The sequence below is a fragment of the Cercospora kikuchii genome, assembly GCF_019650295.1.
Source record: "Cercospora kikuchii DNA, contig_00001, whole genome shotgun sequence".
In the NCBI taxonomy this organism is placed as follows: domain Eukaryota; kingdom Fungi; phylum Ascomycota; class Dothideomycetes; order Mycosphaerellales; family Mycosphaerellaceae; genus Cercospora; species Cercospora kikuchii.
In genome coordinates this window covers 2405391-2420607 of record NW_025408582.1, presented here as the reverse complement: position 1 = coordinate 2420607, position 15217 = coordinate 2405391, and the positions used below count along the sequence as shown (strand labels likewise).

The following is a 15217-nucleotide window of genomic DNA, read 5'->3' as shown; positions in this document are numbered from 1 at the left end:
TGGATGATCCTATCGAGAAGCTCACTGATCTAAATCAGCTTGTCTTTGTCCTTCTCCACATTAGAACTAAACCTAGCTTCCATTGTAACAGTCTGTGAACATACTCTTTGTTCCCTTGACCGGATTCGCTTGAAGAATATCAACATGAGTTCCTGCTCCAGCACAGCTATAGAACTCTCCATCTGTGCACACCTGACAACAACTAAAAGATGGCAGCGCCACACTTATTCAACGAAATCCGCGCCGCGCAGGCCACCGTCGCTATGCTAACCGACGAACTCATAATCCAGGACCGCGCCTACACCACTGCCGACGAGCAAGTCCAAGAAGCAGAGCAAGAGCTCCAATATGTTCAAAGAATGCACGGCTACAATGTGCAAGGTTCTCCAGAACTGTCAAATTGCATCGATAGATTCAATCTCTGTCGCCAGCACCTAGAAGCTGTCCAAGAGCATTTGTTGCACTTATGGCGTGAACTCGAGCGGGCAGTTAATGCAAAAGCAAATCTCTGGGCGGAAGTAGAAGAAGTTCAGGGAAGGATCAAGTATCCTTCGAATAAAATTCCTTTTGTGCAAGAGAAAGTTGTTGTCCAGGCGGAAGATCATCCTGAGCAGGAGGCGTATTGGAGGAAACATATGTTCGGTAAAACAAGGCCGGAGCAAGATCGCAGCGAGGCAGAAGAGGAGAACTCGCGTCGGAGAGTCGACGAAAGGGCGCGACGAGACGCGGAGGAGGAGAGATTGCGTCAAGAAGAAGCAGAAGAGGAGAGACGAAACAACGCACGAAACCAGCAGCCGAGTCCTCGCAGACGACCATTTCCATCTCAGCAACAGCAGCCGAAGCTGGCTCCACTAGTCGTCAATCCAGTAGCATTACGCCAGTGGCAACTATACGTCACACAGAGCTTCTCGAACTACGCGCTCATCAACGGGTTTCCGGACCCATGCTCTGGACCGTTGCCTGTCGTCACGCCATGCGCAAGACCACAATGCAATCAAGAAGAAAGAACGTTGATTGCATGTTCGTGTCAGCTGCGCAAAACGTTCGAAGCCGCGGGAGTGAATTTGAAGAAGGAACTGCATCGATGGCATCCCGATCGATTTCACGTGTGCGCCGAGCGGAGGCGACCTTTGTATATTGTGATGGCGACCGAAGTCTTTCGGGTTCTGAACGAGATGAGAGAAGAGGCGCTGAGGAGGGGAATTTGATGAGCAAATGCTCTGTTCTCTTTCATATGTACATTGATTGATTGTAAATGTGCTCTTGCTTTTGAGGTCTTCAATCTAGATTCGTGAGTAGCTTTTATCAAGTCTCAATGAGGTTGCTTTTCTTGTGCAGTGGAGGGAATTCCTGAAGTTGAGCACGCCGCTCGCATCGTTCTGCCAAATCGCGAGTTGAGCGTCTGGTATACATGCGAGGTCTGACCGCGCTTCACACTTTCAAAAGATGTCCTCGTCGTCCCAGGCATTTGACACCGGCCGCACCGTCGACGAGGGTCTCTTATCCTTATTGAGTGTCGAAGGACACTTCCGCAATTCCAGATTCTGGCCACTCTCCGGGTTATCAGCCTTTTCGATGCCATAGGCACTCTCTCGCAACGTTCGATCGCAGCTGGAGCTTGCGAATGTATTATGAGGATTGGGGCCAAGACTCCCGAGACGCTCGCCAGATCTTGTTTGATAGTAGCTATCACCAAATGACAGCAACGGGAAGATTCGTGATACTAAGCCCTTCAGTGTAGGCAGACACTGCGGGTCATGGGTCAACGATGTTCAGGGGAGAAAGCGGAAAAATTGCTTACCGAGCAGATGATGCCTCCGTAAAGCTCCATGCTCGACCAAATAGCAGCAGATGGATTGTCCCAAGATACATCTTTCGACTGCGATATGTTGTACAGCGAAGGCAAGCGCAATATCGAAATAACGCAGGTCATCCCGCCTAATGCGAATACGACCATCAAAATCATCTTCTGTCGTCGTGGAAACTGCAAAGCATTCAAAGGTGCGATAGGTAGTAGGGTCGTGCAGATATCTGTGAAGATCGACCCGCCAGCCATGGAATACCTATTTGGCATGAGTAAGCTCTTTGTTGGACTTTGCAGAGTGCACTCACCATACTGCCATTCGATTCATGCAATTAGCAGTCTGCGGCGGGCCCCAGAAATCGCTGATAGGATGACACAAGAAGATGGACGCAAAGAAGCCCCAGATGGTCCAGACGACGTTCATGGCCAGAACAAGCAATGCCGCGATGCGCCACTTCCTCATTGTGAAGAAGCGGAGGTATTGTAGCAGAATGGATGTCTTGATGACGCCCAGACCCAATGCATATGTCCAAGTGGAGGCCCAGAACCACTTCAATGAGTGCACCATATCGTCTGGCGTCAGCGTATCGAAGTGTCGACCCATTCCATAGTGTACTGAAGGTGATGTCAGCTTCTGGAGCTGCGTCGACAAGGTGTTGTTGAATACCCTGCTTGACCATGCAGACGGTCAGAAAAATAGCGAGAAGCTGTTGCAGTTAGTGGTAAAGCCACTGCATGAGGTGATACAGAACACTCACTAGTGCAAAAGCCGCGAGGTGATCGTCTAGCCCAAGAGTCCTGGTGATTGTGGCTCGTGTATATAACCGAGCAAATGTTAGTAGTGCAGCAAGAACATTAAATGTCACACACGACGCCACAACGGCAGCGCCAGATGCGTGGCCGCTTCCTGCCACCATGGCTGGAGAGAAGGTGAAAAAATATGGTCTTCATTGCAACGGGCTGCAGAGGTGCAACAGATATGTGTTGTTCTCGGCCGTTGGTTGTTATTGAACTTTTGCGCATAAAGTTCCGAATTTGAGCTAGGTCTCTGCTCTCTCCTTCAAATCCCGGGAGTAGCTCATTCGGATTGACTTCGATCCCCAGACCGCGACGATCTACATGGGAGTGATAGGCTGTCGTTGCTAGCAATGACAACACACTTCGGGTGCACTTCACCTGCATGGCAGGCGGAACAGCAATGTGGAGAACCGTTCGTGAGCATTTTTGCCGCCCGAGGTCAATGGACTTGCATATGGTGGCGCAGCTCATCAAGGGCGGGCTAAGTCACTAAAGCCTCTTCCGTCGTCAGCCATATGGTATAGCGATATAAGCAACTCGTTAGCTTTGTGGTATGAGCACCATGTGTCTGCCATGCGAGAGACAACATGTTTGGCTGCGTCACGCTCGGCGACCACCTATATTTCGCAGTCGGCTCCAGATTTGTGGTGCATGTCATTCAGACAACTCCTCGGGGAGCATCGGCTTTCGATTCGTTGAAGAAAGGATGTTGACGAAGCCATCCTGGTCAGGGCTGGGCGGAAAGAACGCTTGCTCTAGGGCAGCTCAACTACCAATGAACCTTATTTCTAGCAAGAGCTATGCAGTATCATCACGAAGAGATCGTACAGAACACCTCTGTATGACCACTGCTGCGCATCAGATGTTCCAATGACCCGAAAGGCCGTGCTTCCATGAAGTCGTCACGCTGTCCAATAGTTGCGGCGGTCGCAAACCCAGGAGATTGGTTGATGACTGATTGACGACTTCACTTCGGAGTTGTTCCCGATTCACGCAATTGTCTGAGCCATATTGGGCCGTCGGACCAACTGACCCTTTTCAGATTCCTAATCATCGCAAAGCTTGAGTTAGGAGCAGACACCAATTCGGTGTTGCCCACAGCAGAGAACGGCTTGGCAATAGGGCTGAAAATCGGTGCTGGATGAAGGGGCCTTGTCGAGCGTCGGGCGGGGTGCGTCAGTAAGGCCTCAGAGAACTGCCGTCTCTTGGAAAGAAGAGAAGATCCATTTGGAAAACGGTAAAATGTTTTGATGTTTTGACGGCAACGCGAGAAGGCAGGTGTCAGAAGCAGAAGTCGTAGAGCTTGGCATGGCGCTAGCCCTATTATGGGACTAGCCCATCAATGCCTTCCTCCTTCGTCCACCTCATGTCGTGCAATGCAGCATGAACTCAGGTGCGTGGGCTGTGACTTGATATATTGCTGGATACTAAATAAGCTCATCAACCGTCTTATGCAGCTTGTAAATTTGCTGAGAACGCAAACACTCCTCGGCAATATCACTTCACTTCCGTATTAACGATAGAGCTACGTCACTAGCAACAGAGCTTCAACCTCAGCTGTTCATCATTGAGCCAGAAACGTAGGCGCAACCTTCCAACCGCATACTACAACCCTTTTGAAATTCCCACTTATCGTTCCATTACTTGTTGCTACTCTACCATCCCTTGCAACCATCACAAGAACTTCTACATCCCTCCGAATCAGCCACACTTCCAGGGAACAAACATGCCCAAATCCGCTTGCTTCGACGTTCTCGGAACCTGCTTCGACTTCCAGCCCGCCATAGAAGAAATCTCCCTTCGTTTGAAATCCAAGTCTCTTCCATCATCCACAACAATTGACGTCAAATCCCTCTTCTTCGGCTGGTTTTTCGCCGCCCAACGGGACTTCACTTACGCTTCACTATGCGGAAACTACACGCCCATCGCTCAAGTCCTGAAATTGACATTCAAGCGTGCTTGTGCAGTGGTCGATATTCCCTTGTCCGCAATTACCGACGAAGATGTTGAAGCCGTGATGGCGAAAGTGCGAGAATTGGATGCGAGGCCAGGATTGAAGAAATGTTACGACGGGTTGAGAGATGCGGGTTGGGATGTTTATGGTGTGACGAATGGAGGGAAAGAAGCGAGTTTGAAGTATTATGAGCTTGCGGGGATTGAATTGGATAAGGATCATTTATTGAGTTGTGACGAGATCAAAGTGGCGAAGCCGGACGAGAGGGTTTATGCTAATGCGAATCGCTGGTTGACGAGTAGAGGTTTGGGCATGGAAGGCGATGGAGAAAGGTGGTTTGTTGCAGCACATGCGTGGGATTTGCTTGCGGCGAGGAAGGCGGGTTTCAAGACTGCGTATTTGCATTTTGAGGAGCATGATCCTGTGACGGGCGTTTTTGGGGAATTTGACCTGTATGCGGACAATATGGAGGAACTGCTGGAGAAGATGAAGGCTTTGTAGCTGCATGAATACCTAATGCGCAATGCACTAGATCCTGCTAGCCTAATCGCTGCTGGCCTGGCGTAATGAAAGAAAGGCACGGTTGCGTTGATCCGACAGTGCCAGCAACTTTCGGAGCTTATCGAACAATAGCTTGCTCGTGAGCTGTGCCATGGCGGCCGTAAACAGCTTGTGCGAGGCCGAGTTGGCAACTCCGTCTCAGACATTCATGCTCTAAAATGTGGAGTAGCTGTTGCGTTTCGCCCGAAGCGAAAGGCAAAAGTTGCCAGTGCAGATGAACGGTAGGTGAACGGCGAATCGGCTGCCTTCTTGTAGATCTAAATGGACATGACGTGAAGTGGCTTGGGAAATGATCTTGCACTTGCTTGGCTTGCATTCCGACGAATTCTAGTACAATTTAGTAGACCGCAAACCGGCCCTTCTCATGCGACTTACTCGCGCCCCCGGTGCCACTTTATTCATCTTACACGCTTTTGCTCCACCGACCTTGCCATCGTGACTGGCGGGAGGAACAAATATGCTGAGAACGCAGCTCTTCCCAAAATCCCTCAGGTGCTCAAGGCTCTTTCAATCATGACTTAGTGTGATCCTTCGCCCTTGTGCTCATCTTCTGCCCCGACCACGGTCTCTGCTCGCGCTCCTGCTCCGACTCCTACTGCTGTAGCTGGAGTAGCTCCGACTGCGCCGCCGCCCGCCATGTCCACCACCGCGTCCGCCTCGGGCTGGAGGGCCTCCTCTGCCTCTCGGTGGGGGTGTTCGACTAGGACTCCTGCTCCTCCCGGAATATGATGGAGATCTGCCTCTCCTCGCTGGTGGTGATCGACTCCTGCTGTAGCTGCGTGGACGGTAGGAGTCCCGTGGCTCCTCATAGCGATCTCTGTAACCTCCACCATGCCCTCCACGGCTCATTGGTGGGTTGCCATATCTGCCGCCCCTGCCTCCCCTCATGCCCGGTGCAGGCGGAGCGCCATCTCTGAATCTGTGAGGCTCTCCGAATCTGTTTGGCGGTGGACGCATTGGCGGTGGACTGCGACTGAATCTCCTCCTCGGCAAAACAATGCTCACGCTGATTAACGCGCCGTCGAGCTGGGCCTCGTGCATGTTGCTAATAGCTGCCTCTGCATAAGAAGGCTGTGTATACAGAACATACGCTATCCCGCGGTTCGTCATGAAGTGTTTGTTCATGGGCATTTCGAGGTCGGAGATTTCGCCATATGTGCTGAAGATTTCGCGCAGGTGTGAAATATTTACGTTCTTGGTGAGCTTCTCGATGACGATTTTGGCTGAACGTGGTTGGGCGGGAGCCGGTGAACGCGAGCCGCTCTGGGCGCTGCGAGGAGTGCGAGACCTGCTGCGAGAGGCCATGGATCGATCGCGGCTTCGTGAGCGACTGGGACTGCGGTTGTCCTGGCCATTGGCGCGGTCGTTGGAACGCGATCTCGACCGCCGCGCATCTTCGCTGGCCGCCGTCGCTGGGCGTCCGGGTGTGCGCGAGCGCCCGCGGGAGGCACTGCGGTCTGACATGGCGGCGAGCACAGAGGGGAGATGGATGCTCGAAAAAGTGATGTCGGGAGGAGTTTGGCTGCGATGATCTCGAGCTGCAGCTGCAGCTGCGATGCAAGCTCAGACGCGGACTTGCTCAACTTCTTGGCGCGAAGACCCATCAAACCCGGGACACGACATGACCACACCTTCTCCAAATATCACAGAGATACATGCACAGCCCTTTCGTACGAGGATCTACTGGTCGTCTGCGCGTGGTGATCGCCAATGGAACACTGCGCGAGACCTATCGCAGAGCATCGCGGCCATCGCCAGCGACACGCGTAGGACCCGGCCGTAGCCTTCTCTGGAGCGGTGGCAAGCACTGCACTCGAGATGCTGTTGAAATCTGAGGCTTTTGAGCGCCTGTACGACTTCTCCATCGTCCGGCCGATTTGACACCAGGATGTCAACTTGTTGCCACATGCCGAGGATTTCAATTTATTCAAGTTATTCCACTGCTCGCAGAACCCAGATGTCCCTCGATCCGCACCGAAATTACTCATGTCATCAACGGGAAGACCTGGAATTTTGCGTATGCTGCGTGCCCGCGCAGATCTGACGCAGAAGGAGCTCACCAAGTCTCATGGCCTCGTTCGAGATGTCCGAATTTCTTGGTGCGAATGATACGGGCATGGTCCTCACGATGAGTTCTCTGAGGCTTGTCTGACCATTTTACAGATGGCGTCTGTGTGGCGCACCAGGCTTTACTGACAGATTTAATTGATGATCTTTGAGACGGTCTAGAGCGACTGAACTGTATCGCAGAGCTCGAGCGCCAAGACGTCTGACCGGCTTGCTGGTACGTTATGGCGCCAGTCTGCAACAGATGAAACCTCTCCCATGCTGTCGAAGTACACACAACGGACTAATCGATAGACATTGCTTATACACTCGGCATGACATTCGGCAGAGATGGCTATTATTAGAGCACCGGCTAGCCGCGCCAGCACTAACACAGAGCCACGTGAAAGCAAACCGAGTCAGTTCAACTGAGAGTGTACAGTCCCAAAGAGCGATGTGCCGCCACGCACTTCCTCACCGTCTTGCCGTCTCCAAACACGAACTTGGCACATCGACAGAAGCAGTATGTTCGATCGTGGCGCTTCTAGCGCTCTGTAGATCACGGTCGTACACTTCGCATCCGCTCGGCATCAGCAACTATTGAACCTTCTCTCAAAGACAAGAAATTTAGGGCGAAAGCATTCATTTCTGTTCTCTTTTGAGGGTGAGAAAATGCACAAGATGGGAAAGCCAAGACCGCGAGAGTCTCTGTGGAAGGCATCGAGGCTTGTTTAGCGACTTTGGTCGTTGCCGGGCGGCGAGTCAGCCCGTGAAGAAATAGGAGCTAAGACGTACTGCTAGAGCATAAAGGAGTCTCCTCCAGCACATGAACTGCAAGTACTCGCCAGAGACGCGAACTGCGAGGCATTGTTCATCATTACTCTTGCCCAAGAACGAGAGCATGGCTGGCCGTCGCAGCTTTCCTCAGGTACTGTGCCTTGCTGCATTGCTATCCAATGTTTCATTGGTAGTCGCACAGAGTTCCTGCCCAACTCAGCAAACGGAATACACCGCCAGGGATGGCAGCATATGGGGGATTTGTGTCGGGACCGATTACAATGCGCCAAGCTTCGACATCTTGGGATCCAGGTCCTCCACCGAGTGTGCTCAGCTCTGCGCACAGCGAGGCACCAGCTCTTGTGTTTCTGCTTCCTTCGACAAGCGCAGTAACGCATGCCACTTGAAAGGAACCAGCACGACGCTGCCAGTGGTGTCGAATACCAACTTCGATTCTATTCGCATGCTTCCCCGGCTGAAGAACGACGATGTCGTGGCCAAATGCCCTTCGACCACTTACAATGTCACCACCTCGGATTCTGCAACCTGGTCTGTCTGTCCACGGACAGTGTACGATGGGAACACGCTTCAATTCCAGGGAGGTCTATCGCGAGTGGACTGCGCCAATCTATGCGCGAAAAGAACAGGGTGCTCGCGGGCCGCCTACCTTCCACGAGACTCGGGCTGCCATCTCAAAGATGGTAAGCAGTCACGATGGCTATACAACTCGGACTGGGAAACCATAGAGCTGGTTGCGAAGACGCCAGGTGGGAACTCGCCAAAGAACCTCGGGAACTGGAGCAACAGCATTCCATTCCCTCTAGTACCAGCGGCAGTGGCCGCCTTGCCAGACGGCCGGCTACTTACGTGGTCCTCTGGGTTACGCAACATGCATGGTCTTGGACAATACGGTCAGACCTTTTCCGCTTATTATGACCCCAAGACAGGTACCGTGACTGAGAGGCTTGTCTCCAACACCAATCATGACATGTTCTGTCCTGGCATCAGCTCAGCGTTTGACGGGAGTGTGGTCGTCACAGGCGGCTCTAGCACCAAGAAGGTCAGCGTACATACTGTAGGAAGTGGAGGTGGCTTCGTGGTAGCTCCTGAGCTGGCTATACCACGAGGATACCAATCACAAGTCACTTTGTCAGATGGGAGGCTCTTCACCATTGGCGGATCCTGGATCCGGGTCACCAACAACCAGCCTGGCAGCGGTCAAGTTGGAGGCAAGACCGGAGAGGTATATGATTTCAATACCAAGAAGTGGACAGTCCTTCCTGGCTGCCCGACGGCACCGCTGGAGACGAATGACAAAGAGGGACTGTATCGCTCTGACAATCACGCTTGGCTGTTTTCATGGAAGAATGGGTCGGTGTTTCAAGCTGGTCCAAGTAAAGCGATGAATTGGTTCTACACGAACTCGCAAGGAAGATCCGCTTCTGCTGGAACCCGAGACAACACGGATGCTATGTGCGGTGTTTTCCAGATGTACGATGCTACTACTGGCAGTATTTTCACCGCCGGTGGTGCGCCAGACTACGACCAGTCGCCAGGGATTAATAATGCTAATGTCATCACCATCAACCAGGCGTCGGGGCAAGCAAATGTCCGCAAGCTACGTGGTATGAACCACCCACGCGCGTTCGCCAATGCGGTCACGCTGCCGAACGGCCAAGTCCTAATTCTGGGAGGCCAGACCTACGCAAGAACGTTCACAGACAATGATGCCGTCACGGTACCTGAGCTATGGGATCCTGTTACCAACAACTTCACCGACCTTGCCGATTCCCGCATACCAAGAACATACCATTCAGCTGCAGCTTTACTCCCAGACGGAACTGTCTTCTCCGGTGGTGGTGGACTTTGCGATTTCTGCGGGTCAGCTAATCATCTTGATGGACAAATCTTCACGCCGCCTTATCTTTTCGAAACGGATGGCGTGACTCCTGCGAAACGGCCGAGCATTACTAGCATTCAGCCGAGTGTATTGAAGGTCGGTGGCGAGATGACCATTACAGTCACGAGCCCCTCTGGAAGTGGGTCGAATCCGATCAGCGTGGCACTGCTTCGCTTGGGATCTTCGACTCATTCGACAGACACCGATTCTAGACGCGTACCACTCTCAGGTGGCACGAGTGTTGGAGCCGGAGCGACGAGATACAGGCTACCTTCTGATCCTGGTGTTCTATTGCCAGGCTACTACTATGTGTTTGCGATGGCCAATGGTGTTCCCAGTCAAGCCTCAATAGTACGAGTGACACCATAATGCCTTGTGCTATGTTAGAGGCAATAGCCAACACGAGGGTGGCTAATCAACCCACTGTTTCAGGATGAAAAAAGTGTGCGAGCATCAATCACCGTTTGAGCAAGTATGAATCCGCATTGTCAAGGTGCATAGGCTGGCGCATTTGTTGAAAGAAATTCTCTTGATCAATCTGAAGAAGCCGTTGCAGATTACTCTCCCATGGCATGCATGCAGAAAGATGAATAGCAGAGCAGAAGCTAGATTGATGGGTTCTTGGATACCAGGGACGTACTTGCAAGGCTGCCGTCCTCCGATGAGTCTGTGTTCCAACTTTGACCACGCCCACTCCATAGCAGCCCACTGCTACCAGCTCAATGGCTTACTGTGTTCACCCGTCAACTTTCTTCAAGGAACGGTGTGAAAGCCTGTCTGCCCTGCTAATGTGGTCCGCAAATATGATGGAAGCTTTCCCGTAAGCCAGCCTGGCCGATGTCAGTCGCTATCCAAGAGCCAACCTGATTTCACCCAATCATTGGGACTTGGAGAAGTTCGATATTGCCAAAATTGCCGCTAGTCCAAGTAGCGCACGGTCAAGTCAAAGCGCTCAAAGAACATGCCCGGCCTTATTGCACAAGATGCATTGTGTGCTGAGCTCCCACTTAGGACATGGATCGAAGCTTTCGATCGCTTGACGGCACGTTGCGGCTGCTGCCTTTGAAGCTGCTGACTCTTTCATTCCCAGCTTTGACACTATAGTTGTCTCCAGGGCGCTCCAAGTCTTTTGGCATCCTCGACCAGCGTTTGTTGATATAGCCTTCACAAAAACCAACAGACCACCTACTGTTGTCCTGGACCTCTGGAAATTTGGTGGCCCACTCCTCGAATTCAATCGCGAGCCAGTCGTCCGTCCATCCCTCCCGATATCCACGCATCCCCAGCTCTTGTGCTTGTTCGATCATGTGGCCGAATGTGTGATACACGGTGTTCACTACCACGGGGTACTTCATGGTAATCTGAGCCAGCGACAGCAGTTGGCGTACGTTGCTCCACTGCACCTTGACGAGGTAGATTTCGACGTGTTTGACAGGCCACCTTGCCCCGGGAATGGGCGGCAAGCTTTCGGTGATGCGGTTGAGCACCGTGAGGAGTGCACCAAGATCACGTCCGTACGTAAAGACTTGGAACTTGGAAAGACTGTAATACAGTGGGCGGGCTTCCAGGCGAACTTGTCTCGACATAAGAAGCAAGTCCGGTTCCGGCCATTTCTTCAAGCCCACTGGTATCGTGTCTTTGCCGTAGCAGCCTCCTCTACCGGTCGGAATCTTGTAACCATTGATAGAAATGCTGTTAGGGTAGATGATAGATGAGACTTTGTCTCGCGCCAAAGACCTACGGTATTCCTCGATGACGAGCTCGTAGATAACGTTTCGCAGCTCCGGAGGCAGCTTCATAAATAGGCTGTCATTCGGCATCTGTGCTGGTCCGTCAGGCGGTTGAAGGGCTTTCTTGCGCGGCTTGCGTGGGCGAGTGCGTTGTCCCTTGACCTTGCGCACGTTCTGGGACATCCTCTTGCCGCGAGGTTGAGCTTCAACCTCGTCAGAAGATGAAGCTGAAGTTGTTTTGTCGCCGCCGATGTGGCCGAGGCAGCTCGCTGGTGGCAATATTGCTGCGTGATGGATGTCGAGCAAGTCAGAAGAGTGAGAAGAGCGAGGATTAGTCAATGTTCGTTCAGCTGCACGTGCGAGCTCAAAGCAAACATTTTATGCATGATAAATGGCACATTAGCTTCACTTTCCGAATTGGCCATTACGATGACTACTTGTCTGCCTTCACTTGCAACACCTCTCACACCTCACCAATGCCGCGTGCCCGGCGCGCCCTTGACATGAGTCGTATCGATATCACTAGTTGTCCACCCGCCATAGAAGTCGCCTGGTTGAGCAATCACCTTCTCGCCATCAACATAGCAATCCCATGGACCTGCATAAAAGCTCAGATAATCCTTGATCTCCTTGAAACCTCCCGTCGGATTGTCATAGGACCAGATTCGAGACTTGGCTACATCGTTCGGATCACCTGGGTTAGCGAGGTCGTAGTATGAAGCGACTCCCTTCCATTCGCAGTACGAATTGCGGCTGTTCTTGCTCAGTGGGACTTTTAAAGATGAAGGCGGCAGATAGTATGTCGGCGGATGGTAAGTCTCCAAGACCCAATATCCTTCTTTGGTATCTGCTATGGTTTGGCCATTCCACTTCACTTCGAGATGGCGTGGAGTTCGCTCGCAGAGTGGTGGGCGAGGGAAGTTTCGCGGATTCAGTTTCCCGCTCGTATTTGTAGATGAAGACATGGCTCTTGTGATTCTATTGAGCATGTGTATCTCGTTGGAGCAAAATGTATGATGATTGTCTGTGCTGCTTACAAGTTGTGAAAGGAGGAGCAAGCCACACAAGACGTCGTCATCGAAACAGTGCCTTCGGAATGAAGTCCGGCCGCAACGACCAATCACGATTCCATTACCATCCTTCATCCTTCGAACCAAAACAGCCATGGCAACATGGACTGAGTATCAGTCCGCAAGATCATCTCAACATGTTTTTTAGGCAGTACACTGAGCCCTTGTTCTGAATTGGAAACCTGGAAGAAGTATAACGGCTAGGCATCCGGCTCATCCACATCTTGCCACACTCCTTTTCGACCGAGCTATCTTACAGTCAATGCAAAAGAGCCTGACAAGAATGGCTACCAATGCCGCTCATAGCGAAGGCCGCCACCACGATGTTCTTGTATTGGGGGCTGGCATGTCTGGATTAGCCTGTGCATCACGGCTTTACCAGCATCGACACTTCCAAGAACAAGGTCGACTTCTAGTGCTGGAAGCAAGAGATCGCCTCGGTGGCCGCATCGAATCAGTCAGTGTCGACGGCCATCGACTTGATACTGGTGCGAACTGGATCCATGGTGTGGGGACGGAATCGAGACCGAATCCTCTCATGGCAATTCTGCCCCACAAGCGATACAAATCGCTCAGTGGCACAGTTGCATTTTCAGCACCGTCAAACACAAAAGAACGAGGTGGAGAACACGATAAGTCAGCAACTTCTCCTCGAAAGGCCCAGGTGTCTGACCTTGTCATACCGGCAAGCACAGCAGGAACAATCATGGGTGCATTCTGGGATATGATCGATTCACTGCATGAGAGTGCAGTCGCCGTGTCTTTAGATGTTGCAAGAGCGACGACGGTACTAGATACCATCAAGCAAAGCGCCGATTTTTTCCGAACGTTTAAGGACGTGCCACAGCAATACCGTCCGACTCTTGGATCAATGCCGCAATTTGTAGAAGTAATGGAAGCCGCTCCGCTTGCAGCACAATCTGCAGAACAGGAGAAAGGCAAAGGCGGAATGGCATTGCTTGAGTTCGCGGTCGATGGTTTCGAAGGCGAACATGTCTTCTTGCAAGATGGCTACACTCAAGTCGTCGACGAGGTGTCCAAAGGTCTGATGGCGACAGGCGTCGTTCAGTTGGGAGTGGAAGTGAGGCGAATCGATTGGAGCTGCCAGCCAGTGCGTGTCGAGACGAGCCAAGGGGTTTACACTGCAGATCAGGTAGTCTGTACGCTTCCTTTAGGGGTACTACAGCACGATGCGAGGCGACGTGAGGACGCAAACACTTCCTTGTTCTCGCCGGCTTTGCCTGCTAACAAGCGCGAGTCGGTGCAGAAGCTCGGGTTTGGCACACTGAACAAGATATTGCTCGTTTATCGGGACCCGTGGTGGGTGAACGAGCCCTGGATAACATTGTGGAAGAAAGGAATGACCAATTTTCACACAGCAATAGACCTCAGCGAGGATTGCGGGGTCCAGGAAGTTGAACAAGACTCTCCGGACGCCTTTATGGGTTTCACCACCGAGTTGCCAGGAATATCATTCAACGAAGACGGCACTACCGCTGCTGGGCCACGATTGCTGTCCATTATGAATCTACAAAATTTGACAGACAAGCCGGCGTTGAGTTGCTTTGTAGCGTGCTCCAACGCAGTCCAGATGGAGGCAATGTCAGACGACCAGGCCAGCGGCATCGTACATCAAGCACTGACTCAGTGGCTTGGACGAGAGCCTCCTCGCCCCAGTGCAGTGCACGTCACTCGATGGGCTTCGGACAAGTACTCAAGAGGGAGTTATAGCCACATGATCAAGGACTTGTCCGAGTCCAGACATCGTGTTGCTTTCCAGGAGCCTTTGACGAGTCCAGATGGCGGAATCGTGCGCTTTGCTGGAGAGCATACTGATGTGGATCACTTCGCAACTGTGCACGGCGCTCTCATTAGCGGATGGCGAGAAGCAGATGCGATCTTGAACAGCCTCAAATTGGCTTCGAATGAGAGCAAAACGACAACAGGATGAGGTTCGAGCGGGTCTGAGGAGTTAGCGCAGGGGTCCAATTGATATAGTGAGCTCAATTCCCAGCCATGACGGGCTACGATGGTAAGGTTACAGGTCCAACACCACGATGCATATAGCAATACTGGCGGTCAAGATCTACTGTTACAGCAGGTTGTCCTGGCAACTGGGCTTAGTCAGCATTGCGGAGCTGCTCTCCGACCGCTGCCGTGTCTTTCAAATACCGCAGCTTTTCGAAGCACCGGGCCTGCACGTTGTGCGTCAGGGCAGCGGGCTGACTCTCAGAAAATTTACACAGTGCACAAGCACCTCCGACATCATGAGGTCAGCAACGGGCCACCGGAGAAAGGCCCAATTTCACGCTTTTTCTCTCGTACAATAAATGGATGCCTGACGCTTGTAGATGAGGGGCCCCTCATTCATACAGCCTATATACGCAGGCCGAAGAATTTCCTGTGTTCAACCAGCTCTGTGAGTCTTGCTCTCCACATTGCGGCGGCAATGGCACCGAGAACCCGAGGAAACTAGCGGCAGTAACACAAGGCAAGTAAATGGCGAGTGCATGCAGCGTATCATCGTGTGTGGAGTCAATGTGGGCACAGTACCGGTATGCATATATCAAAAGCCCT

At 52.2% G+C, this 15217-nt stretch overlaps 7 protein-coding genes across 8 annotated transcripts; 4 read left to right on the top strand and 3 right to left on the bottom strand.

Moving 5' to 3' along the window:
* Nucleotides 1–209: 209 nt before the first annotated feature.
* Nucleotides 210–1208, top strand: CKM354_000090400 (uncharacterized protein; the record flags this gene model as incomplete). The annotated part of the gene is made up of 1 exon (XM_044796011.1): nt 210–1208. The coding sequence occupies one exon, from the start codon at nt 210–212 to the stop codon at nt 1206–1208; it is 999 nt and encodes a 332-aa protein (XP_044651946.1).
* Nucleotides 1209–1439: 231 nt separating this feature from the next.
* On the bottom strand, nt 1440–2721 carry CKM354_000090300 (uncharacterized protein; the record flags this gene model as incomplete). The annotated part of the gene is made up of 5 exons (XM_044796010.1): nt 1440–1748; nt 1802–2063; nt 2113–2419; nt 2472–2511; nt 2563–2721. 5 exons carry the CDS (start codon nt 2719–2721, stop codon nt 1440–1442), a joined length of 1077 nt encoding a protein of 358 aa, XP_044651945.1.
* A 1607-nt stretch (nt 2722–4328) lies between these two features.
* On the top strand, nt 4329–5057 carry CKM354_000090200 (uncharacterized protein; the record flags this gene model as incomplete). The annotated part of the gene is made up of 1 exon (XM_044796009.1): nt 4329–5057. The coding sequence occupies one exon, from the start codon at nt 4329–4331 to the stop codon at nt 5055–5057; it is 729 nt and encodes a 242-aa protein (XP_044651944.1).
* A 3346-nt stretch (nt 5058–8403) lies between these two features.
* On the top strand, nt 8404–10209 carry CKM354_000090100 (uncharacterized protein; the record flags this gene model as incomplete). 2 transcript variants are annotated; one of them, XM_044796007.1, is made up of 1 exon in its annotated part: nt 8404–10209. In XM_044796007.1, the coding sequence occupies one exon, from the start codon at nt 8404–8406 to the stop codon at nt 10207–10209; it is 1806 nt and encodes a 601-aa protein (XP_044651942.1). The 2 variants fall into 2 exon arrangements, with proteins under 2 accessions (XP_044651942.1, XP_044651943.1); XM_044796008.1 differs by having other exon boundaries at nt 8830–10209.
* Nucleotides 10210–10847: 638 nt separating this feature from the next.
* CKM354_000090000 (uncharacterized protein) lies at nt 10848–11753 on the bottom strand (the record flags this gene model as incomplete). The annotated part of the gene is made up of 1 exon (XM_044796006.1): nt 10848–11753. One exon carries the CDS (start codon nt 11751–11753, stop codon nt 10848–10850), a length of 906 nt encoding a protein of 301 aa, XP_044651941.1.
* A 287-nt stretch (nt 11754–12040) lies between these two features.
* On the bottom strand, nt 12041–12535 carry CKM354_000089900 (uncharacterized protein; the record flags this gene model as incomplete). Its single annotated transcript, XM_044796005.1, has 1 exon — nt 12041–12535. The coding sequence occupies one exon, from the start codon at nt 12533–12535 to the stop codon at nt 12041–12043; it is 495 nt and encodes a 164-aa protein (XP_044651940.1).
* A 388-nt stretch (nt 12536–12923) lies between these two features.
* CKM354_000089800 (uncharacterized protein) lies at nt 12924–14591 on the top strand (the record flags this gene model as incomplete). The annotated part of the gene is made up of 1 exon (XM_044796004.1): nt 12924–14591. The coding sequence occupies one exon, from the start codon at nt 12924–12926 to the stop codon at nt 14589–14591; it is 1668 nt and encodes a 555-aa protein (XP_044651939.1).
* Nucleotides 14592–15217: the final 626 nt, after the last annotated feature.